We start from the raw sequence: 25,498 nt of genomic DNA, 5'->3' as shown, positions 1-25,498 counted from the left end.
AGTGGGGTGCTACTCCCTTCTCCAGGGGATCTTCCTGGCCCAGGGATTGAACTTGAGTCTCCTGCATTGTAGGTAAATTCTTTACTATCTGAGCATATATAAGTTCTAAATAATAAATACACAGCACTTTGGAAGGAAACATGACTATTAACACCTACATATACGGGTGTATTCATAAATTCATCCTACTTTTAAATTTTATTTTAAAATTACAAATTATCTATTCTTTCTCCATAATTTTTCTTTGTGCTTTATGTCCTACATGTTAATTTTAAAACAGTTTCACTAAATTAAAACAACGTAGCAACAGTTTTCCAATAAATTGAAATAGGTATAAATTTTTAAAGGAGTCTTGAAAGAACTAACAAATTCTTCTAATGATTTTGTTTATGACACTGTAGTAATCGTGCAGAGAAAGCAAAATTTGAAAAAGGATGTCATAACTTGTTATCACACAATTTTGTTCAGAAAAAAGACTCTAAACAAAAGTTTACATTTAGATCTTTAACAACTAGGGCATAATTGCCATTAAAATCTAAACTTTGATGAAAAGATTAAAAAGTTTATTTTCATAAATTTAGATTTCCTATTTTATCAAAATAAAATTCTCAGCCATCTTCTAGCTCCCCCTCCATACACATACATATGGATTATTTAGTATGAAATTTTGGCAACTGCTTTACACAATTTATTTTAAGTGATATTTTTCCAATACTACCTACTCTTGGATAAAAGTTTCCTTGGATCTAATATTCAAAGTAGTCTAATGTTGAAAAAGAAAAACATCTAAAACTAACAAAAATAGCTCTATTAATACTGTTTAAATCAATATTCCTCATTGGTCGATAAAAAAGAAAAACACGTGATGAACACTGAGCTGCAGAAGAGATGGGATTCACAAGAAAATATTAAGCTCCTTTTGGCTGAACTAAATGATACATTTTAGAATTCCACAGAGAACAGGTACCGGAAAACATTATTCAAAGATATACAGTTTCAATCGAGGGACTAACAGCAAATTCTGAAGCGTAACTGTCAATCCAATAAATTGGAATAAAGGCTAAAGAGGATTAATAAACTAGTTACAATCACAACTTCTACTAGCAACCAACACCTGTTCACTGTGGACAACAGGTGTTCATAAAATATTAGGGAAAGGCCAAATCCTAAAGTTAAATCACAGGAAGAAAAGGAACTCAACCGCTGATACTAAATATGAAATAATGAAATAGAGAAATTTGAGCCAAATATTTTGTTGTTAATACAGACTATTCCAGGTACCAAAATATTAAGAAATATTTATTTAAAATGTTTAAACTGAAAAACATTTTAATATCATTTGTCTCTTTTTAATAAACTAGGAAGAGATCTTTATTATATTAAGGGCACAACACCTCCATCCAGCTCAAGGACCAATAATATTATAAGAAGGCTTATTTTTAAAAACCCTTGGCTTAGGATACTGTTAAGAGAATGGAGGTAAACAAAACTTAAATGCTAGAATGTCAGTGCCTATTCTTCACATATTAGAAACATCATACAATCTTAAAGCAGGCTTCTTACTGTGAAATTCTGGCAAGTTATACTGTGAAATAGATGTGTTCTACTAGGTACAGCTCTGAGCAGTCCCTTGGGGAGAGAGTAATGTCTAAACACTTAGATCAAAAATATTCATTATAAGTTGCTTAAGATACTATTAATACTACCTAGGAATATTAAACATGGATTTCTGGACGAAAGCTTAAAGAATGGAATCACAAAGTATTCATGACAGCTATCATTGTTTTACCTATACCTAATCTCTTGTTCCTTGGAAGGAAAGTTATGACCAACCTAGATATCATCTTCAAAAGCAGAGACATTACTTTGCCAACAAAGGTCTGTCTAGTCAAGGCTATGGTTTTTCCAGTGGTCATGTATGGACTATAAAGAGTTGGACTATAAAGAAAGCTGAGCGCCAAAGAATTGATGCTTTTGAACTGTGGTGTTGGAGAGGACTCTTGAGAGTCCCTTAGACTGCAAGGAGATCCAACCAGTCCATTCTAAAGATCAGTCCTGGCTGTTCATTGGAAGGACTGATGCTAAAGCTGAAATTCCAATACTTTGGCCACCTGATGCGAAGAGTTGACTCATTGGAAAAGATTGTGATGCTGGGAGCGATTGGGGGCAGGAGGAGAAGGGGACGACAGAGGATGAGACGGCTGGATGGCATCACCGACTTGATGGACATGAGTCTGGGTGAACTCTGGGAGTTGGTGATGGGCAGGGAGGCCTGGCGTGCTGCAATTCATAGGGTGGCAAAGAGTTGGACACGACTGAGCAACTGAACTGAACTGAATCTTGTATGTTATTCTGTCGATAGTATACAATTTTCACTAGTTACAATGCATGTAGGGTATATAAAGCACTATACTAAACATATACCAAGCACAGACTCTGTATCTCTTTAAAAAAAAAAAAAAAAAAAGCTTGGATCTTAGAATAAACCCACAAATGCTGACAACAACTCATATGTTCTAACCACCAGATACCACTCTTCTCCAGAACAACAAACCACACACATAGCTTTCAAAAATACCCTTTATTTTCACCACAGTTACGGTTATATACTGTGCTAAGTTATAAATGAATTGGTATCCCTTAAGTTTCAAACTACTGTGACATTTTGGTGACAATGTCTAAAAACATGGGCACAACACAGAATTTCTGTTTTGTAAAGGCAAATGAATAAATTATCATCTTCAAAACCAGAAATTATAAACCAAGAGAAAAAAAAATACTAAGGATATCCCGATGAGAAAATTCACAAGAGAATGACAGGAAAAATGCCTGTGGTTTACTGACTAAAGCTCAGTCACTAAGAACCTGTATACTCATATGGATAAGGTTTCATAATCATATATTCAGTCATTACTCATCTTACTCTTCTCTTTGCTTCCTCACAAAGATATATCGGCCTTGAGCGTGAGAAATTTAATGAAAACTGCCTCAGGCAGATAAAAATATGACAATCATCCTGGCAATGAAGACAAATCGCCATGTTCATTACAGTTAAGCTGCTGCTGCTGCTGCTGCTAAGTCACTTCAGTCGTGTCCGACTCTGTGAGATCCCATAGATGGCAGCCCACCAGGCTCCCTCATCCCTGGGATTCTCCAGGCAAGAACACTGGAGAGGGTTGCCATTTCCTTCTCCAATGCATGAAAGTGAAAGGTGAAAGTGAAGTCGCTCAGTCATATCCGACTCGTAGCGACTCCATGGACTGCAGCCTACCAGGCTCCTCCATCCATTAAGCTACCAGTAGGAAACTCTAGATCACAGGAAACTAAAAACATATTTATGTTTATGTTTTTATTACAGGTGTAGGAAATTGCCAATTACTGCATGTATTCAAGTAAGACTAAAATCTTATAAATACCTTATACAAATATCATAGTATACCTTATACAAATATTATTTACTAAACATTATAGTAAATATATAAATATAAAACACAAATAAAATGGCAAAACTATTGCATGTTTAGACTACAAGATAAAACTTTATGTGGGAGACCTGGGTTCGATCCCTTGGTTGGGAAGATCCCCTGAAAAGGGAAAGGCTACCCACTCTAGTATTCTGGCCTGGAGAATTCCATGGATTGTATATAGTCCATGGGGTCACAACCTTGAAAAAATGCTAACTAAAAGAGGCCTTACAGAAAAAGCCATATATTGAATGATTCCATTGATATAAAATCTAAAGGCAAATTTATAGACACAAAGCACATTAGTGGTTATCTACGGCAGGAGGAGAAAGGGGCAAATTGGAAAGTGACTGCTAATAGGTACACTCAATTTTTCAGTGTTAAAAAATTGAGCAGTGTCATTGCAAAACACTGTGAATATACTAAAAACAACTAAACTGTACAAAAGGGCAAGTATTGTATAATTCCACTTATATGAAATGCCTAGTCAAATTCATTGAGACAGAAAGGAGAACGGTATGTGTTCAGGGTCTGGGGAGAGAAAAGAATGAGGAGGTATTTATTAATGGATAGAGTTTCAGTTTGGGAAGATGAACTACTATGAGACCAACGGTGATGATGGGGGTACAATGCAAATCTACTTAATTCTACTGAACTCCAAATTTTAAGATATTTAAAAATAAATAAAATATTTAACATCTTAAAATGGTAAACTTTATGGTATGTATAATATTATCATAATTCAAAAAAAACCAATTGAGCTGTGATTTTAAATGAGGAATTCATATGTTACGTGGATTATATCTCAATAAAGCTATTAAATATTGATAAATATGATATGCATGAACAAATGGCATCCGACTCCAGTACTGTTGCCTGGAAAATCCCATGGACGGAGGAGCCTGATAGGCTGTGGTCCATGGGGTCACTATGAGTTGGGCACGGCTGAGCGACTTCACTTTCACTTTTCACTTTCCTGCACTGGGGAAGGAAATGGCAACCCACTCCAGTGTTCTTGCCTGGAGAATCCCAGGGACAGAGGAGCCTGGTGGGGTGCAGTCCATGGGGTCGCACAGAGTCAGACACGACTGATGCGACTTAGCAGCAGCAGCAGCAGCAGCAGCGTGAGTTAACTTCAAGTCTATAATCGTAAAAGATGAGTGGCTCTGCTAACAGATTCTGGTTAGCCTGGAGTTATACGGCCAGATGTGCCAAGGTCAGGGTGCTAGTCTTGACACACTCATTACCCTCACACTACAACCTCCACTACTCAGAGGACTGACTGCATCCTCTCCAGTGAGGTCAATGTTCATGTATGTCTTCATATGGGACCTGGTCTCCGCTTTGGAACTCAAGCCCCTTTATTCCTCAGTGTTCTCTGGACAGCTATTTCCACATTCTTGCAAACCACTCAAACATCACAGGCTCAAAGAGGACTGCAAAACGGAGGGTGAGAACAGTAGCCTGGAGTCAGAGAGACCTGGAACCACCATTACTAGCTGTGTCGTCTAAGGGAAGTAACTTAAATGTTCTGAACGTCTACTTCCTTACTTATAAAATGAAAATAATTACCTCACAAGATTATTCAGAGGATTAAACCAGATAAATACATAGAAAGTTCCCAGAGGTTGGAAAACTGAGCATATAGAAAATACTCAGCACATGTCTATTCCCTTCCCCTATGAACTTGTTCTACTTCTTTATTCTCAGACTTGGTTAATGGGGTCACTGTGTTCTAAATCTACAAAACCTATTATAGATTCCTATTTGCCTTCTGAATTATTCTTCAAATTGTCAATCTACATCAAAAAAGAATTTTTAAGTCTCTACCCTCAATCATTATCAATACTTTAATTCAGGCTTTTATCACATCTCACTCTGGCACAATTTAATTGAATCTCTCCATCACAGTCCTCCCTCCAAGCTAACATGAAATTATCTTCCTAAAATACAAAGCTTATCTCCTGCTTTAAAATCTCTATTAAAACTTTAGCTTGGTACTTGGCAGAGAACTTTCAAACACTGACCCTCCATTCACTTTTCATTTCTAGTCACATCTATTCATCTTCAAACCCTCTACACTTTTTACTTTGTGAACTTCTCACCATTCCCTAGATGCACTCCTGGCCTTCACACTGTTCTGTCTAGAACACCTCTAACTCCTTCATTAACATGGGAGACTTTTCATTAATCCAAATCTCTTTCAAATGACATCTTCTCAGGGACTGCTATGTATCTGTTCACATGTCTGCCTCTTCACTATGTTGTAAACTAGTGTGGAGTGTGAATAATGGGCTATATTCCTTTCTGTATCATCCTCAGCAGCTGGTGATGAAGAAAAATGGAGTCCATAAAAAAAGGAAGATCTGGATCCAGGTACTTTAAGGTATCAGACCCCAAGATAAAAAGTCACAGGTTAATTTTGCTCCAACCTAAATGCCAGAGACGCCTAATGTTTGCTGCAAGCCACAACCTAAAGTTCCAGAAGTGAAATAAACTATTAATCATAATATTTAAAATGAAATCTTCTCTAATTTTTTTTTCTCTTTTTCCTTTACTTTGCTTATTAAGACATCATCGGAAAACCATGAGCAACTGAAAACCAAGGAATTACTAGTCTTTATAGGCTTGAGGAACAAAAAAATGAGCCCACAGCAACTACAACAAAAACAATGTTTTACTTGGATGACTAGGCAAGTTTTAGAATGGCTATTGAGAATTCTACTAGTTCTCAGCATAGGTGCAAACTAGAATCTCTGATTTTGGAAACTGAGACTAACAACAAATTCTAACACTGAGAGACAGGTAGAAATTACATACCTATGATAGATAAATCCTAGAAGGAAATGGCAACCCACTCCAGTATTCTTGTCTGGAAAATCCCATGGATGGAGGAGCCTGGTTGGCTACTGTCCATGGGGTCACAAAGAGTTGGACACAACCGAGTGACTTCACTTATCCTATAGAGATAGCTCAGGTTAGCTACACCTAAGATTCTTAGGTGTAGCCTAAAAAACTATTTCAAATCCTAAAAGATTAAGCTGTTAAAGTGCTTCATGAGTGAAAACTCATCAGTGGCCACAGGACTGGAAAAGGTCAGTTCTCATTCCAATCCAAAGAAGGATAATGCCAAAGAATGTTCAAACTACCACACGATTGCACTTTTTCACATGCTAGCAAAGTAATGCTCAAATTCTTCAAGCTAGGCTTCAACAGAACACGAATCGAGAACTCCCAGATGTTCAAGCTGAATTTAGAAAAGGCAGAGGAACCAGATCAAATTGCCAACAGCCACTGGATCATCAAAAAAGCAAGAGAGTTCCAGAAAAACATCTACTTCTGGTTGACCACGCTAAAGCCTTTGACTGTGTGGATCACAATAAACTGTGGAAAATTCTTCAAGAGATGGGAATACCAGAACACCTTAACAGTCTTCTGAGAAACCTGTATGCAGGTCCAGAAACAACAGTTAGAACTGGACATGGAATAACAGACTGGTTCAAAATTGGGAAAGAAGTACATCAAGGCTGTATACTGTCACCTTGCTTATTTAACTTATATGCAGAGTACATCATGCAAAATGTCAGGCTGGATGAAGCACAAGCTGGAATCAAGATTGCTGGGAGAAATATCAATAACCTCAGATATGCAGATGATGCCACCCTCATGGCAGAAAGTAAAGAAATAGTAAAGAGAATCTTGATGAAAGTGAAAGAGGAGAGTGAAAAAGTTGGCTTAAAGCTCAACATTCAGAAAACGAAGATCATGGCATCTGGTCCCATCACTTCATGGCAAATAGATGGGGAAACAATGGAAACAGTGATTTTGGGCTCCAAAATCACTGCAGATGGTGACTGCAGCCATGAAATTAAGACACTCACTCCTTGGAAGAAAAGCTATGACAAACCTAGACAGCGTCTTAAAAAGCAGAGATGTTATAGTCAAAGCTTTCCAATAGTTATGTATGGATGTGCGAGTCGGACCATAAAGAAGGTTGAGTGCTGAATTCAAGCATTTGAGCAAGGAGATCAAACCAGTCCATCCTAAAGGAAATCAACCTTGAATTATTCATTGGAAGGACTGATGCTGAAGCTGAAGCGCCAATACTTTGGCCAGCTGATGCGAAGAGCCAACTCATTAGAAAAGACTCTGAGGCTAGGAAAGATTGATGGCAGGAGGAGAAGGGGACGACAGAGGAGGAGATGGTTGGATGGCATCACCAACTCAATGGACATGAGTCTGAGCAAGCTCCAGGAGATGGTGAAGGACAGGGAAGCCTGGCATGCTGCATGCAGTTCATGGGGTCGCAAAGAGTCAGACACAATCGAGTGACTGACCCACAACTCAAATTTCTAGAAAATGAGCATGAAAAAAGATACCAGCAGCCGGGAGAGGGTGAGGTAACAGCTGAATAATCTTTTTCTTTTTGGAAAACGCACTAGGATACTTTAGATAAATAAACAAACAGCCGGGAAGTTTTATTTCTTAGCATATTGGCTCTCTCATATAAATTTATTGATTTACTTAATAACTTGATGAAATTAAGCTAAATTGCTTTGTTTAAGATAAGAAAATCAAACCCGATGTTTGTTAAGGAAAGTCTTTGCATATAAAGCACATATTTTTTTCATTTTATTATTCAGATTGCTCAGAAATTACATAACCACATGGAAAAGAGCGAAATTTGATCATTCAAGCATGAGAAAAAAAGGACAAGAAGATTCTACTTTCAAGAATAGATTCGTTGGGGAAAAAAGAATGTATGTATATGTGTAACTGAATCACTTTGTTGTATAGCATTAATTAACACAACACTGTAAATCAGCCATACTTCAATAAAAAATACTTTTAAAAAAATAATAAATTCATTGAAGATTTTCATATAAATTCTATGACTGAAATAAATGAAAATATTCAAGTAAGTTCCTTTTATTGACTATACCTAATAATTATCTGAATTTATATCAATTAATTTACTTACTAATACAAATTCAGCTAATTATTAGGTATAATCAATAAGTATGAGGCAAAAATAAATACAAATCTTATTTATGTTGGAGGTTATTTTACTCAGCACATATACTGAAAATCCATGTAAAAATGATTTAAAAGTTGAAAGCACTAAAACAAAATGCAGTAAAACAATTATCAATAATAGTGAATGCAAAATAGTAAATCATCTTTTTTAAAAAAATCACTAAATAATTAGTGAATGAATGAATTCATTAGAGATAATTTTGAAAGTATTTTATCACTCCAATATTCAGCAAAAGATTACATTTTATTGAAGGGGCTAAAATGGAATACATACTTCACTCAAAATAAGATTTTCAAAAAATTAGTGTGCAACCTCAAAGACAGAAACAAAGTTACAGATGACTTACCAAAAAAACCCTGCTAGCACACCTCAGCAAAAAATACTTCAGACTAGGTGCTGAGCACACATGGGTTATCCTAGATAGTCAACGCTAGTAAAATAATGGCAAAAGAATGATTAAAAAACTCAACAGATGACAATAAGGCATTTAATACAATTCAGTATTCAACTTAAATTGATACTCTAAAATATCAAATATAAAAGTTCTTAATGTAAGAAAAACCATATTTAAATCTAGAGTCAAAATCATATTTTCTGTAATAATACTAGTTATTTACTCTAAATACTTATATAATAACAGGAGTTACCAGTGGTTGTTGCTAAACATTTAACACTGCAGCTCCTGAAACATATCCCTCCACCCCTACCCCAACCACCACCCTTCTTTGATTTGTAATATTTCTGGACTTTCAACAGTCCAACTGTGGCTAATTTTAAGCTATCACTGCAATGTCACTATGGGAATTGGGAATAGATGCACAAAACTGGCTTCTGCATGGTTGGCTTCAACACACCACTGGGTATTAACTTCTATTGAGTTCTTACTACCTGACAAACCCATGCTATGGACATAACACATCCTCTTTCATTTAATCTTCACAACAGCCTACAAAGAATGTATCGCTCAATCTTACAAATGAGGAAACTGAGGCTTAGAGGGGGAGAGAGAGAGAGAGAGAAAGTAATTTGCTGAATTAACTAATGAGTGGTAGAGACAGAATTTTCAAATGCTTTAATCACTTTAATTATCATTCTTCATTCACGACCTATTATCAGTAAGGGGTTATGCATGGCCTGATTTGTAAATCAACTAATCAATCAATCAATTCATTCATCTTCTTATTTGTACTGCAATAAATATCCGTAAAACCATAATTCAACCCTCAATGAAAATAATGCCAGTAACTTACATCAACCTATATACTCCTTCTCTTCATGTCTCCTCAGTTCTCCCCAGCAAAGGTAAATACTGAAGTTGGTGTTAATCATTCTCTTTAAGGGCCTCCCTTAATCATTCTCTTTAAAGCCATGTATAAATCCCAAATATCTCTAAAGAAAACCTCTGATTCTTGACAACTGCATTATGTTTCTTTTTAATAATCTTTCAATATAAAAAAAATTCTTACTTTAAATATGAGGACGGTCAGGCTCAAAAAAGTCAAATATAAACTCACAAAGAATTACTTGGCAAATAAATAGATGACATAAAAAGAGTTTTAAAAAAGGTCTTTTATGTCTTTAATGAAAAGACCAATCTTTTCATTAAAATATTCTGCTTCTAAAATAAGGTGATTTTAAATAGCAGATAATCAATCAATAATAAACTATAGCTCAGTACAAATATCAAGGTACTTCCTTATCATCTTTAAAATTAACTGTAATATATGCAATAAAACAGGGCCCAATCACAAGTATAAAAATATTTGAAGGTTTTTTCTTATCAATGAAAAAAACTAAAGAAGTCAATAACAAATGGAAGTTTGTAGACACAAACACACATACATGGTGCTCTTGGGTGGGAAAACTACATACTGTAAAAACTGTGATCATTCTGTTGATTAAACAACAAATCAGAACTTAAAGTATTCCCATAATCTGAGGACCTATTTGGTGGCTTAGTCGCTAAGTCGTGTCCGACTCTTGCAACCCCATGGACGTAGCCCACCAGGCTCCTCCATCCATGGGGTTTTCCAGGCAAGAATACTGGAGTGGGTTGCCATTTCCTTCTCCAGGGGATATTCCAGACCCAGGAATTAAACCCAGGTCTCCTGCATCACAGGCAGATTCTTCACCAGCTGAGTTATGAGGAAAGTCCCAAGAACACATTTAGAAAATAACATTTAGACAAAATTGATTTATAAACATATAATTAAGACTGGAACATTTTTTAACTCTAATACAAAAGGATTTCAGGGTGTATCTTCATGAACATACAGCAGTATTATTACTTTAAAGCTATCATTAATTGAGCTCTTACTAAAGAGTAGTTAAAGTGCTTGACACATACTATTTGATTTAATCCCTATAACAATTTCATGATGTTTGAAATACTAACTCTAGTTTATTGTAAAGAAAATAAAGAATCGGGTATGTTATGTATAAATTTTTTAGAGTTTTTTTTTAACTTGCATAATTGGAGAAAAGACTATTTCATTTTGGAGGAAAAAACATCTCATTGCTTTTAGAAACAGAAAAATCTGTGAAATAAGAGAAACTGCAGAGAACATTTAAAATAGGCATAAAGACATTCCAAATATTTTAAACAGAAACACTACCATAAAAGAAAATTACAAGCCAGCATCTTTGATGAATACAGACGCAAAGATTCTCAACAAAACATTAGCAAACTGAATCCAACAACACTTAAAAAAGACCATACACCATGATCAAGTTGGATTCATCCCAGGGTCAAAAGGATGGTTCAACACACACAAATCAATTAATGTGTCACACCACATCAACAAAAGAAAAGATAAAAATCACATGATTGACTCAATAGATACAGAAAAAGCATTTGATAAAATTCAACATCCACTCATAATTTAAAACTCGTTAGAGAAAAGGGGATAGAAGGAACGTATCTCAACATAATAAAAGTTATTTATGACAAACCCACAGCCAACATAATACTCAAAGTAAAAAGTTGAAAGCCTTTTTGCTAAAATCTGGAACAAGACAAGGATGTCTACCCTCACACTTCTATTCAACACAGCATTGAAAGTCCTAGCCACAGCAAGAAAAAAGTAATAAATAAATAAATAAGAAAAAAGTAATAAAAGGCATCAAAATTGGAAGAAAAGAGGTAAAATTATCATTACATGGAGATGACATTCTATATATAGAAAACCCTAACGTTTCCACACAGAAACCACTAGAATTGATAAATGAATTCAGCAGGGTAGCAGGATACAAGATTAACATGTAGAAATCTGTTTTATTTCCTTACGCTAAAAATGAAATATCAAAAAGAGAAAGTAAAGAATCCCTTTTAAAGTCACGTTGAAAAAATAAAATGTTTAGGAATAAATCTGACCAAGGAATGAATGACTTATAATGCTGAGAACTACAAAACACTGCTTATGGAAACTGAAAATGATTAAAAAATGGAACAACATCCCATGCTCTTGGATTGGAAGAATTAATATTGTTAAAATGGCTATACAACCCAAAGAATTCTATAGATTTAACACTATCTCTATCAAAGTACCCATGCCATTTTTCACAGAACTAGAACAAAAAAATCCTAAAATTTGTATGGAGCCATAAAGACCCAGAATTGCCAAAGCAATCCTGAGAAAAAAGAACAAAAGTATAGGCATAACCCTCCCAGACTTAGACAATGCTATAAAGTTATAGTAATCAAAGCAGTGTGGTATTGGCAGCAAAACAGACATATAGATCAAAAGAACAGAATACAGTGTCCAGAAAGAAATCCAGATACCTGTGGGCAATTAATCTTTGACAAAAGAGTTAAGGATATATAATGAAGAAAAAATAGTCTGTTCAGCAAGTGGTATTGGAAATGCTGGACAGCCACATGTAAATCAATAAAGTTAGAACACACCCTTAACACCATACACAATAAACAACTCAAAATGGCTTAAAGACTTTTAATATAAGACATGACGCCATAAAACTCCTAGAAGAAAACATAGGCAAAATATTCTCTGACATAAATAGTACCAATGTTTTAAGTTAGTCTCCCAAGGCAATAGAAATAAAAGCAAAAATAAACAAATGGGATCTAATCAAACTTGCAAATTTTTCCACAGCAAAGGAAATAATTAATAAAATGAAAAGACAACCTGTGGGAGAAAGTATTCACAAATGATGCAACCAAAAAGGGCTTAATATCCAAAATATACAAACAGCTCATACAACTCTATAACAAAAAAAAACAAACAACCCAATCAAAAAATGGGTAGAAGACCTAAATAGACATTTATCCAAAGAAGATACGCAGATGGCAACTTGGCAAATGAAAAGATGCTCAACATCACTAGTTATTAGAGAAATGCAAATCAAAACTACAAGGAGGTACCAACTCACAGTGGTCAAAACGTGACCATCATTAAAGTCTACAGATAACAAATGCTGGAGAGGGTGAGGAGAAAAGGGAACCTCCAACACTACTGGCGGGACATAAATTGGTGCAGTCACTATGGAAAACAATACTGAGGTTCCTTAAAAAAACTAAAAATAGAGCCACCGTATGATCCAATAATCCCACTCCTGGGCACATACTCAGAAAAGACAAAAACTCTATTTCAAAAAGATACACACACCCCAATGTTCACAGCAGTATTATTTACAATAGCCAAGACATGGAAGCAAACTGAACGACCACCAACAGATAAATGGATAAGGAAGATGTAGTGCGTGTGTAGTGGTCACTCCATTGTGTGGAATACTATTAAGCCAAGAAAAAGAATGAAATAATGCCGTCTGCAGCAACAAGGATAGACCCAGGTATGATCATACGAAGAGACGTAAGTCAGAAAGAGAAAGACAAACACTGTATATTACTTATATGTGGAATCTATACTATAACAAATAAACTTATTTATAAAACAGAAACAGACCCACAGACAAAGAAAGTAAACTTATGATTACCAAAGGGGAAAGGGAGCAGAGGAAAAGTCTGGAATTAGCAGATACAAACTACTATTTATAGAACACGGACTACTGTATAGCACAGGGAATTATATTCCGTATCCTGCAATAAACCACAATAGAAAAGAATATGAAAAAGAAAATATATATCTGAAATCACTCTGCTTTATACCAGAAACTAACATTGTAAATCAACTTTATTTCTACTTAAAATTTTTAATTAAAGAAAAATTTAAATATATACTGAAATCACATAAGAGAGACATTTGTTACAACCATTATTAATGCTACAAATAATTTGTTTAGTTCTATATCTCATTTCACACAACTAAATCTATCTCAGATAGAATATAATTAATCATTTCCAAAATAAATTTTTAAAATGATGAACTGTAAGATGTATTTGTACTAATGTTAAGATAAGTTTTCTACATAATCAAGAAACAAAGATGGATTACAAGCATGCTTTCGGGTTTGAATAACTCTTTTAAATTACTAAAATTTTATTTGAAAACCAAAATATTTGGGATAAATGTAAATGATTTTAAAACCTACAATGCAGAATAACTGAAAAAAAAAAATACTGCTACATCTACTCAGATTCCACTTGATAGTCAAAAGAAACAAAAGAGTCTACTTGTAAAATAATCAAATATTACATCGCAAATATAAGCTATTTATAGAAAAATGTGCCACTTCATTAATAAACATATAATCATAATGTTATATACCTATTAAACTAATAATCATAAAACCTGGGCTTCCCTGGTGGTCCGGTGGTTAAGAATCCAGTGCAGGGGACATGGGTTTGATCCCTGGTGCAGGAAGATGCCATATGTTGTGAGGCAACTAAGCCCAAGCACCACAACTACTGAGCCTCACACCACAACTACTGAAGCCTGTGCACCTGGAGCCCATGCTTTGCAACAAAAGAAGCCACCACAGTCAGAAGCCCATGCACTGCATGAACAGTAGCTCTCAGCTGCCATAACTAGAGAAAGCCTGCACACAGCAACAAGACCCAGAGCAGTCAAAAATAAATAAAAATAAGTGTTCTAAAAACCGTTAAAAGTCTTTATTAATTAAGTATATAATAAGCACTGGGCATCTTGTTTCATTTACTATTTATAATGAGCCTGTGAAAGTGAAGTCGCTCAGTCGTGTCCCGACTCTTTGAGACCCCATGGACTGTAGCCTACCAGGCTCCTCTGTCCGTGGGATTCTCCAGGCAAGAGTACTGGAGTGGGTTGCCATTTCCTTCTCCAGGGGATCTTCCCTGACCCAGGGATCGAACCCTGGTCTCCTGCATTGCGGGTAGACGCTTTAACCTCTGAGCCACCAGGGAAGCCCTTATAATAAGCCTATTGATAGTTATCATCATCCCACACTTTACTGATGAGAAAATCAAAGCTCAGAAAGGTTATGTGAAACCTTCTCAGGCATATAACTAGACAGCAGCACGTATAAAATCCTGAAGCCACTAGTCCAATCCCAAAGATCTTTTCCTTTTCCTCACTCTATGCTATGAGTCAAACACAAAACTACAATAAACTAAAGCTTAATTACCAATCTGGTAAAGTCATGGGAGAAAACTGTACTCATAAATTGTTGTAGACATTATTAACGTTTTATAGCTTTAAAGCAGAAAATCTTACAATATATATAACGAGATACAAGACAATCGTATTCAACAGTATAATCATTCCTGGTATACCCTCAAAGAAATAATACAAACCAGGAAAAGGTGGGTAAGGCATGTACCCATAAAGAAAAATTGTGATGGAAAAAATATATAAACAACTGATGTGTCCAGTAGAGCCGTCTTCCACATTTCAATATAATAGATTACCAGAGTGTCCAATATCCTCAACATTTTCATTAATGGTCAGCAGATGGGGATGTAAATGAAATAGTCTTAAAAGAAAAGGAGGAAGATAACTTGTACCATTCATAACCATTTCAAAAATAAACACACATAAAATGAGAAAAATAAGATAAATTTAAAGTGATATGGCCTATTTTTCTCTAAAGTGACTTAACTTCACAACAAATTATTTTAAGTTTGAGCATATATGCTAATACATTGCATTAATGGCCTCATTATTCGTGAGACCTTTGTTTCCTGGTGATATGGAATGAACTGTGAGACCCTAAAGTTTATTTATATGTTGAAACCCTAGGCCCCAGTGTGACTGTGAGCCTTTAAGGAAGTAGTTAAGGTTAAATGAAGTCAGAAGGGTGGTATGTGTGTTTGCTGCTCAGGCATGTCCGACTCTGTATGACCCCATGGACTGCAGTCCACCCGGCTCCTCTGTCCATGTGGGGTCCTAACCTAATAGGACTGGTGTCCCTATAAAAAAGGAGACTGTAGAGTCACCTGTGCTCAGAAAAAAGGCCAACTGAGAAGACAGTAAGAAGACAGCCCTGACTAAAGCTGGAGAAGCCTCAGAAGGATGTTACCTGACCATGTGTGTGTGTGAATGCTACCTGACCACACACACATGTGCGTGTGTGTGTGTGTGTGTGCACTTGCCCGCCCAGTCCTGGGATTACTGACTCATATGGTAGTTTTATTCCCAGTTTTTAAGGAATCTCCACTGTTGTTGTTTAGTCGCTAAGTCACATTCAACTCTTTGCAACCCCATGGACTATAATCGGTTCATGGAATTTTTCAGGCAAGAATATTGAAGCTGTTTCCATTTACTACTCTGGGGGATCTTCTTAACCCAGAGATTGAACCTGCATCTCTTACATCTCCTGAATTGACAGGCAGATTCTTTACCACCGGGCCACGTGGGAAGCCCAACAGTTATGAAGACTATATGGTATCTTTTCCATTTGATCTGTTTAGTTAATCCTCTTTTATTGGTTGCTTCAATTTACCTCCACTACTGCAAGCATGGTGACATCATTAGACATGGGCCCAAAAGAGCTGGAACTATTTTCAGCTGTAAGAAATACAAGTCTTATTTTTTTTTTTATAATGTATCATTTGATCTATATACTGTAGCAGGTAAAGGAATATATATTATACAGCTGGAGGGTTAAACATAGTACAGTAGTGAAACCTTTAAGCTTTTATCTCTTCAATTTGGTATTGATCCTGAGCATGTATATTTCAGGGCTTCCCATGTGGAGTTAGTGGTAAAGAATCCACCTGTCAATGCAGGATACTTAAGAGACATGGATTCAATCCCTTGGTCAGGAAGATCCTCTGAAGGAGGGCATGACAACCCACTCCAGCATTCTGGAGTTCCCAGTTATTCTCCAGTATCCTGGAGAATCCCATGGACAGAGGAGCCTGGCAGGCTACAGTCCATAGCATCACAAAGAGACAGACACGACTGAAGTGACTTAGCACACATGCACGCATGGGATATTTCATTGCTTTACGCATAAGATTCTGTATTTTTAGATACAAGGAATCTAAAATTTTTCTGCTATTATTATATATAAGGAATTATTATTTATGCTCAGAACATGCGTACGCTCAGAAAAAGTTCAGGCTCACAGAATTTAAGAAAAGAACATTACAATTTATTTACATTTTGTAATTATAGTGAATTCAATAATCAGGTATCCTCTTTCTCTTTATTATTTTTTAAAATTATTATCTATCCCTATATTTTTACTTTCTTAATAGAAATAATATCAAATATATACTGAATATTGTAAACCAACTATACTTCAATAAAAAGGGAAAAAACATTTTGACTGCAAAAAATGAAAACTCAACGTAAATATATATATATATATTAATTACTTAACAACTGCTATGTGCCAAACACTACTTTAAATGCTTTAAATACATGCTATATTATTTAATGCCTCTCATATATTGAATTCATATGGAACAAGAAAAGTAACAAACACTAGTGGGTTTCAAATTTTAAAACATATTGATTTTCTTAAAGACATCTGTATTCTAATAATCCCACACCTTGCCACGATACAATAATAGCAACTCTGATAAGAACAAGTTCTACTTACATAGCATTTGTGAACAAATACTACATAAACTATAATTTACATATTTTCAAATTTCGCTTTGTAAGAAAGAAATTTCTATACCACAAAAGTGTAAAGAGAAATTCAGAGATTAAATTTCACAAGTGCAGACTGGCATAAGATAGAAGCAGAATTCCAATCTCCTGGGCCAATTGTATTCTTTCCCCCTTGGAGAATGAGAAATAAAGACAGGTCTACAAGTGCCGAAGTTCAGAAAACCACTTGGGTAGACTCTAGGCTGGGCAGAAGCTATAGTCCAAAGAGAAAAAGAAATCTCTACCCAGGCGGCTCAGCAGTAAAGAATCCATCTGGCAATGAGCCTGCTACTGAAGAAGTGGGTTCGGTCCCCTGGAGAAGGAAATGGCAACCCACTCCAGTATTCTTGCCTGGGAAATCCCATGGACAAAGGAGCCTGGCAGGATACAGTCCATGGGGTTGCAAGAGTGGGACACAAATAAGGGACTAAACAACACACAAGAATTAGTTCCAGTTGGCATTAAACAGTATCCTTCTGTTTTAAGAGCTTGACTCTCCACCTGTGAAGTACTCAGGAAATACCATACACAGTAACTGATAAATAAAAACTGCTGATCTGACAGGTAGGAACACTATGTACTGTGCTTTACCTCTAGGACCTGAAATCCCTTAGCACAGTACTTTTCACTCCAAATATGTCTCTATTTGCATAATTATTGCATGATTAGAATGTATAATATATTATGAAGTAATAAATACAAAATGTTTATACCACTTTAGTCACTCAGTTGTGTCCGACTTTTTGCGACCCCATGGACTGTAGCCTACCAGGCTCCTCCGTCCATGGGATTTTCCAGGCAAGAATACTGGAGTGGGTTGCCATTTCTTTCTCCAGAGGATCTTCCCGACCCAGGGATCGAACCCGGGTCTCCCATGTTGTAGGCAGATGCTTTACCGTCTAAGCCACCAGGGAAGTCACTTTAAGTAGACCATAAACGTGTAAAAAGCTGGGAAACATTCTCAGATGATCTCACATATAAGTGGTCTGCCAACAAGTTAGTGAAGTTGCTAAAAACTGAAAGTTAGCTACAAAAGTCCAAAAAGGATTGTAAATACAAATATCAAAAAACAAAAACCCTATAGATTTCTTTTATCGAATGTATACACATTAACTACTGGGAGGCACTGATTCTAAGAATTTCCTTTAAACTCTTATCCTCTGATGCTCCTTTACTTAGATCATCCTATGATCACCTGGCAAGGAACAGACATACTAGTATCCAAGGAAAGGCAATAACTTAGTCTCTAAAATATTTTAACAGGATGTTAACAGAGGCACATCAAGAAAGACTTTACTTTCAGTAATTATTTATAAACCAAGAGTAAGAAGAAAATATATTTCCTTAATAGTAAAATTAAAACTCACTGGGCAAAGGAAAATCTAAAGGGAAAACAAGGTTTAGGAGACATACTGAATTTCTGGCACAAATACACTTGGAGAATTACTCAATTTCTCACTGACATTATTTTTAAAGAAATTAAACTGTATTCTAGTGCGAAAATTATTCAACAATTTCCACAATTTTAGAAAGAATTCAAACTTCTGCTGATGTGGTCAATCTCATTATTAGAGATAAGATAAAGTTTTCTAACAGAAAGAGCATATCCAAAAATGACCTCAACTCAATAGAAATATTATCAGTATATTAAGATTTTCAAAAATAAAACAAAAAAAAATCAAACACGTCTTAATTCATAATTGAAGTAGTTCGTCAGGTAAGCTCAATCACATCCAGAGCAATCAGATAAAAATTTTAAGGTTTCTTTTGGTAGCTTAAAACACTATCATCAATATAAAACATTTTAAAATATAAACAAATCCTAAGTTTATTTTAAATGTTGACGATTCTATTACCTGATATGAATCAAACACAAATTTCTATTTTGTAGCCTAAATATTCAGGATTTGCATTTTTTCCTTCCATTTTCAAATTGTGTATCACCAAGACATGAGCAGATCAGAAGTCCCACCTATTAAAAGCTATCAATATAATCCAGCTCTAAATAGCTCTAATAACATTTGTCAATTTTTATGAAGAGATAATAGAAGGAATTCTCTTTTAACTCTCAACTTTGTCAGGAGGAGATGATTTGATACTTTCTCCTTCTAAACTGCATTTAATGTACAAAAGTAGATCAATGGGATTAAAAAGGGTAAAAGACAAAACAGAACAAATAATTTTACCCAGGCCCCAAAACGAAGAGTTCAGAGTATAACATAATAAAAAAAAAATCCTTCTAAATCAATTTTTTACTATTAATTACTATCATTCATTGAGCTTCTAAAGTAGAGTTTAATACTTTTTAAAAATTGCACTAATTAACTAAATTATTTTATAATGAGCAAAGAGGATGTTTTATTCATTATAAAACACAAATAATTAAAATCCCTCTTCCCCCTTATTCATCACAATATACCTTCTCTTACTGGCTCACTGGTTGACTCTCCTTTTAGACTCAGCATCCTGGAGAAGCCATTGGAAAGAGTAGAGAAAACGCCACGGATGAAATATCCCTGCTGCTCAGACTCCACTGACCCCACTGAAGTCGGCCACCGTCTAACAAATCTGACACTGGAGCGGGGTTCTGGCTCTGAAAGAGATCTGCTGAATGGAACCCGAAGTGACAGAGTGTTTACCAGGTTCTGCTTCTCCATTGATGTTCCAAGGACTTCATTGCCAGAGGAAGAAATATTATTCCCAACCATCTTTGGCAGGACCGCTTGTTGTTGTGGTTCATCCAAGTCTCCTTTATTATTTTCCAATTGCTCCTTTTTGCCCCCTTTCAACCTTAAGCTGGGGTGTGTTTGCCACCGATAAGCACCCAGTGGCTTTCCTAGACTAGAAACAGCCTGTTCATTTTTCTTCCTCTTGCTTTTCACTGGACCACGCCATGGATAACTCTTTAAGCTTCTTCCTATCTCTGAGTGTGCATAAGCAGGTTCTGACAAAGATCTTCGATAGCTTGGAGGACGCGGTGATGTTTGTCTTTTAAAGATGCTCATCTTCCATGACTCCATTTTTTAACAACTTCTTGAAACTAAATTTTTTGCTCTGCAGTCTTTGCAGTTGAACCACACTTGTCCGTGCAGTCCAAAACATTCAACTGCTTAAACAGCTTTCTTTGTGTGGCTTTGAACCACAGCAGATGTTGCTGCTTAAGAACTGGTGTCATGTTATTACCCCCATTTTCCCAGATCTCCAAAATTCAGCAAGCACCCAAAAACCTCCTGTCTGAAGCAAATTATCTTCAGAATACAGCAAAGAAGATCATCTCACTTCCTGCAGTAGGTTACATTTCTGCCCTGAGTTTTCAGGAAATGGTTTTTTAAAAAAAAAAAAAATGAGAAGTGAAATAAAAGCAACAAAAAAAAAACCCACAGACACCTTTGGGGACCAATAGCAGTTAAGTGTTCACTATGTGAATGATATTGGGTTAAAAACAGATTGTGAAAGTACTCAAGCTGACTTACACACTTTCCAGAAGAAGAAGAAAAAACTTGCCTAAAAGTCTGCTCTCTAAAGGACAGCTCTTCAGGACAGTTTTTAAAGTTGGCATTTCAAGAAAATTCTTGCTATTTATACCACAACTTCTCTCAAAGTTAATATTGTTTTACAACCAATAGGTAAAGTTTTGTGCAAGAGGCACTGCAAAGATGAGGGAAAAGGACAAAAGAATGCCAAAATATAAAGCCATTTTTAATGCAAACATACTAGGGAGAATTTTTAAAGCGCAAGTGGACAGAAAAAAAGAAAAGGGATAGTGGATACTTGCTATGAACTATAGCAAAGGAAAAGGAAAATCTTAAGGCAACATCTTGCGGGAACTGGAACACAGGAAAGTACATACTTAAATGATTTCTAAAAGGGAAAAGTTTGCTTTATAAATCTAACTGGGATAAGTTGTATGGAAAAATATTCCCTATCTATTTAATCAAAAAAATTCCTTTATTCCTCTTTGTGCTATTTACAACCTGAAAAAAAAAAAAAAGAAGAGCTGACTACTTAAAATTTTATTAAAGCAAAGTACCTTATATTGAACCAAGATCATGAATGCCAAGTTTTTTTGCTGGTTAATTTTTTTTCAACTGTCAGCTAATAAACTCCTGAAAATAGGGGTTTCAAATGGAAAGCCTGACAGACTTAAGACCATCAACAAAAGACATAAAACATGGCAATCAGATCACTTTGCAAGCTGCATAAAAAATGATGATTTCATGTGGAAAACTAAAAAACCATCCATTTGTAGAATATGTACAATGAAAAAACAGTTCTTAACTCTCTTTCTTATTATTGCCAAACAGTAAAGTTAGTAACATATCTATTCTTTGAAACATAGTAAAATGTTCCAGTTATTCCCATTATCATAAAATAATGATCTCATCTTCATTTGTTTATATAGTCTCTAAATTTACACATTTCTGTACCAAGTAAGTGTTGAAGTACTCAGCTTTCCCAAAAGTATAATAAATCAAATTAGAGTATATTACAATCATAAAAGTTTCTCTTGGCTTAAAAAAGACACTTAGAAATGTGAATCTGCAAAAAGAGAAAAACAGTAAACATTAAGTTCTAATCCCTACTTATGACACATCACACAATCCACCAAAACTGATCTGTGATGGAAAATAAACCTAAATGTAAAATATAAACTGATAAAGCTTATAAAGGAAATCACAAGAGAATATTTTTGTGAACTGAGGATAGGCAAAAATTTCCTGGGATTAAAAAAATTGCTGGACTTCCCTGCTTAGGAATCCACCTGCCAATGCAGGGGACACTAGTTCGATCCCTGATCTGTGAAGATTTCACAGGCCACAAAGCAACTAAGTCCAAGCACCACGACTACTGGACCTGCATTCTAGAGCCCATGAACCACAACTACAGAGCCTGTGCACCTACAGCCTGTCCTCTGCACCAACAGAAACCATGGCAAAAGGAAGCCCACAACAAAGAATAGCCCCTGCTTGCACAACTGAAAGCCCAGATGCAGCAATGAAGACCTAGTGCAGCCAAAAATAAAATAAAACAAATTTTATAAAAAGTAGTAACCATGATAGGAAAACACTAATAACTATGAATTCATAAAAATTAAAACCTTAATAAGTCTAGAAGACAATCAATAAGCAAGCTACAAAATGGGAGAACATATTCACAATACAAATATCTTAAAATTTGTACCACAAAATATGAAGAACTTCTATAGCTTATTGATTGGAGAAGGAAATGGCAACCCACTCCAGTATTCTTGGCTGGAGAATCCCATGGACAGAGGAGCCTGGTGGGCTACAGTCCACGGGGTTGCAAAAGAGTCAGGACACGACTAGGGAAAGAGAGTTGAACAGACCCTTCATGAAGAAAGTTATATGAATGGTCAATAAGCATAGTGGGAAATGTACTCAACGTCATTAGGACTGAGAGAAACGCAAATTAAAGCCAATAATGAGATATCATTCACTAAAATAGCTAACACTTAAACGGCTAATAACACCAGATGCTGGTGAGAATGTGGAGCAACCAGAAATCTCATAATCAGTCATGAAGTCATGAAATGATACAATTGCTATGGAACAAATTTGACAATTTTATTTTTACAAGACAGACATACATTTATCCAATGCACATCAGTTCCACTCATAAGCATTTACTCAAGAGAAATGAAAATACACAAACTTGTACTTCATGTTCACAGCAGCTTTATTTATGATACCCTTAAACTGAAAACAACCCAAATGTCTATCACAGCACACTGGATAAACAAGCTGTGATGGTTTCATACACTGTATACAACTCAGCTATAAAAAGAATAAACTACTAATAACAAAACAATGTGAATGAAAACCACAGATATTATGCCAACAAAAGAAACTAGACACAACAGAGCACATGCTGTATGATTCCATTTCTACAGAGTTCTAAAATAGGCTGAACCAATTTTTAACAGGGGGGAAAAAATCAAGAAAGCAGTTGTCAGTGGTAGAAAGCATTATTAACAAGAAAGGGCACCAGGAAACTTTCTAGGGTTAAGGAAATTTTCTTAATCTTGATATACATGTGAATATGGGTATATTTGTCAAGACTGATCCAACTGTTCTCAAGATTTATACATTTTCCCGTAATTAAGTTTTACCTTTAAAGAACTGCAAATACGACAGTTAGTAGGCTTACTTAGCTAATATAATGAGTTAGTAATTCTGAAAGCACTTTCTGTATATTTAAGACTTGAGAAAAGGTGTAAATTCATTGAAGATAATGAATGAATATGGATGAATAAATACATGCAGACAGACATACCAATACTGGAACAAACCAATACTATACACCTTCAGATATGTTGAACTGTGAAAGCATAGCTTGTGATTTATTCCTGTAAAAAAAAAACACACATAACCTAAATCTAATCACAAGCAGCATCAGATAACCTTGAATTAAAGAAGATCTACGAAATAACTATATCCTTTGCTTCAAAAGTGTCCAGGTCAAGAAAGTCAGAGAAAAGCTATAGAACTATTGTAATTCAAAGGACACTCAGGAGAAACAATGAAAAGTAATGCATAATTTTGGGTCTGATCCTAAAATGGGGAGAAAAGCTATAAAAAACATTATTGGGATAACTGACAAAATCTGAATATGGACTATGGATTAGATAATAGAATATTAACATTAAGATTTCTCATTTTCATTATGAAAGAGAATGTCATTATTCTTAGGAAATTCCCACTGAAGTATTTCGGGATCTTAGAGGCATGATGCTTCCAATTTACCCTCAAATGACTCAGAGAAAAACTACCCATATAAAGGTATATGAAATATGACCAAACTAACAGGACAAACTGTATATAATTATTGAATCTAGGTAAAGGAACCAGAAATCAAATTGCCAACATCTGCTGGATCATGGAAAAAGCAAGAGAGTTCCAGACAAACATCTATTTCTGCTTTATTGACTATGCCAAAGCCTTTGACTGTGTGGATCACAATACACTGTGGAAATTCTGAAAGAGATGGGAATACCAGACCACCTGATCTGCCTCTTGAGAAACCTATATGCAGGTCAGGAAGCAACAGTTATTACTGGACATGGAACAACAGACTGGTTCAAAACAAGAAAAGGTAGTACGTCAAGGCTGTATATTGTCACCCTGCTTATTTAACTTCTATGCAGAGTACATCATGAGAAACGTTGGGCTGGAAGAAGCACAAGATGGAATCAAGATTGTTTGGAGAAATATCAATAACCTCAGATATGCAGATGACACCACCCTTATGGCAGAAAGTGAAGAAGAACTAAAGAGCCTCTTGATGAAAGTGAAAGAGGAGAGTGAAAAAGTTGGCTTAAAGCTCAACATTCCGAAAACGAAGATCATGGCATCTGGTCCCATCACTTCATGGGAAATAGATGGCGAAACAGTGGAAACAGTATCAGACTTCATTTTTGGGGGCTCCAGAATCACTGCAGATGGTGATTGCAAACATGAAATTAAAAGATGCTTACTCCTTGGAAGGAAAGTTATGACCAACCTAGACAGCATATTCAAAAGGAGAGACATTACTTTGCCGACTAAGGTCCATCTAGTCAAGGCTATGGTTTTTCCTGTGGTCATGTATTGATTTGAGAGTTGGACTGTGAAGAAAGCTGAGTGCCGAAGAATTGGTGCGTTTGAAGGAGAAGACTCTTGAGAGTCCTTTGGACTGCAAGGAGATCCAACCAGTCCATTCTGAAGGAGGTCAGCCCTGGGATTTCTTTGGAAGGAATGATGCTAAAGCTGAAACTCCAGTACTTTGGCCACCTCATACGAAGAGTTGACTCATTGGAAAAGACCCTGATGCTGGGAGGGATTGGGGGCAGGAGGAGAAGGGGACGACAGAGGATGAGATGGCTGGATGGCATCACTGACTCGATGGACGAGAGTCTGAGTGAACTCTGGGAGTTGGTGATGGACAGGGAGGCCTGGCGTGCTGCGATTCATGGAGTCACAGAGTCGGACACAACTGAGCAA

General features: G+C 35.8%; 1 protein-coding gene across 7 annotated transcripts in view; it reads right to left on the bottom strand.

Annotated features, from left to right (window-relative positions):
* Nucleotides 1-25,498, bottom strand: part of RASAL2 (RAS protein activator like 2) — a 392,695-nt gene that overhangs the window by 234,172 nt on the left and 133,025 nt on the right. For 4 of the 7 annotated variants that reach the window (XM_027975902.2, XM_027975903.2, XM_027975904.2 and 1 more), the window contains exon 1: nt 19,918-20,757. The exons of the other annotated variants lie outside the window; for them this stretch is intronic. In XM_027975902.2, coding sequence (XP_027831703.2) covers nt 19,918-20,518 — 601 coding nt within the window. In that variant the 5' untranslated portion in view covers nt 20,519-20,757. Of the gene's footprint in view, nt 1-19,917; nt 20,758-25,498 lie in introns of those variants that run through there. 7 annotated transcript variants of the gene reach the window in all.

This window comes from Ovis aries, chromosome 12 (genome assembly GCF_016772045.2).
Source record: "Ovis aries strain OAR_USU_Benz2616 breed Rambouillet chromosome 12, ARS-UI_Ramb_v3.0, whole genome shotgun sequence".
NCBI classification, from domain to species: domain Eukaryota; kingdom Metazoa; phylum Chordata; class Mammalia; order Artiodactyla; family Bovidae; genus Ovis; species Ovis aries.
The sequence above is the reverse complement of the archived record's forward strand: the minus strand, read 5'-3'. Positions and strand labels throughout refer to the sequence as shown.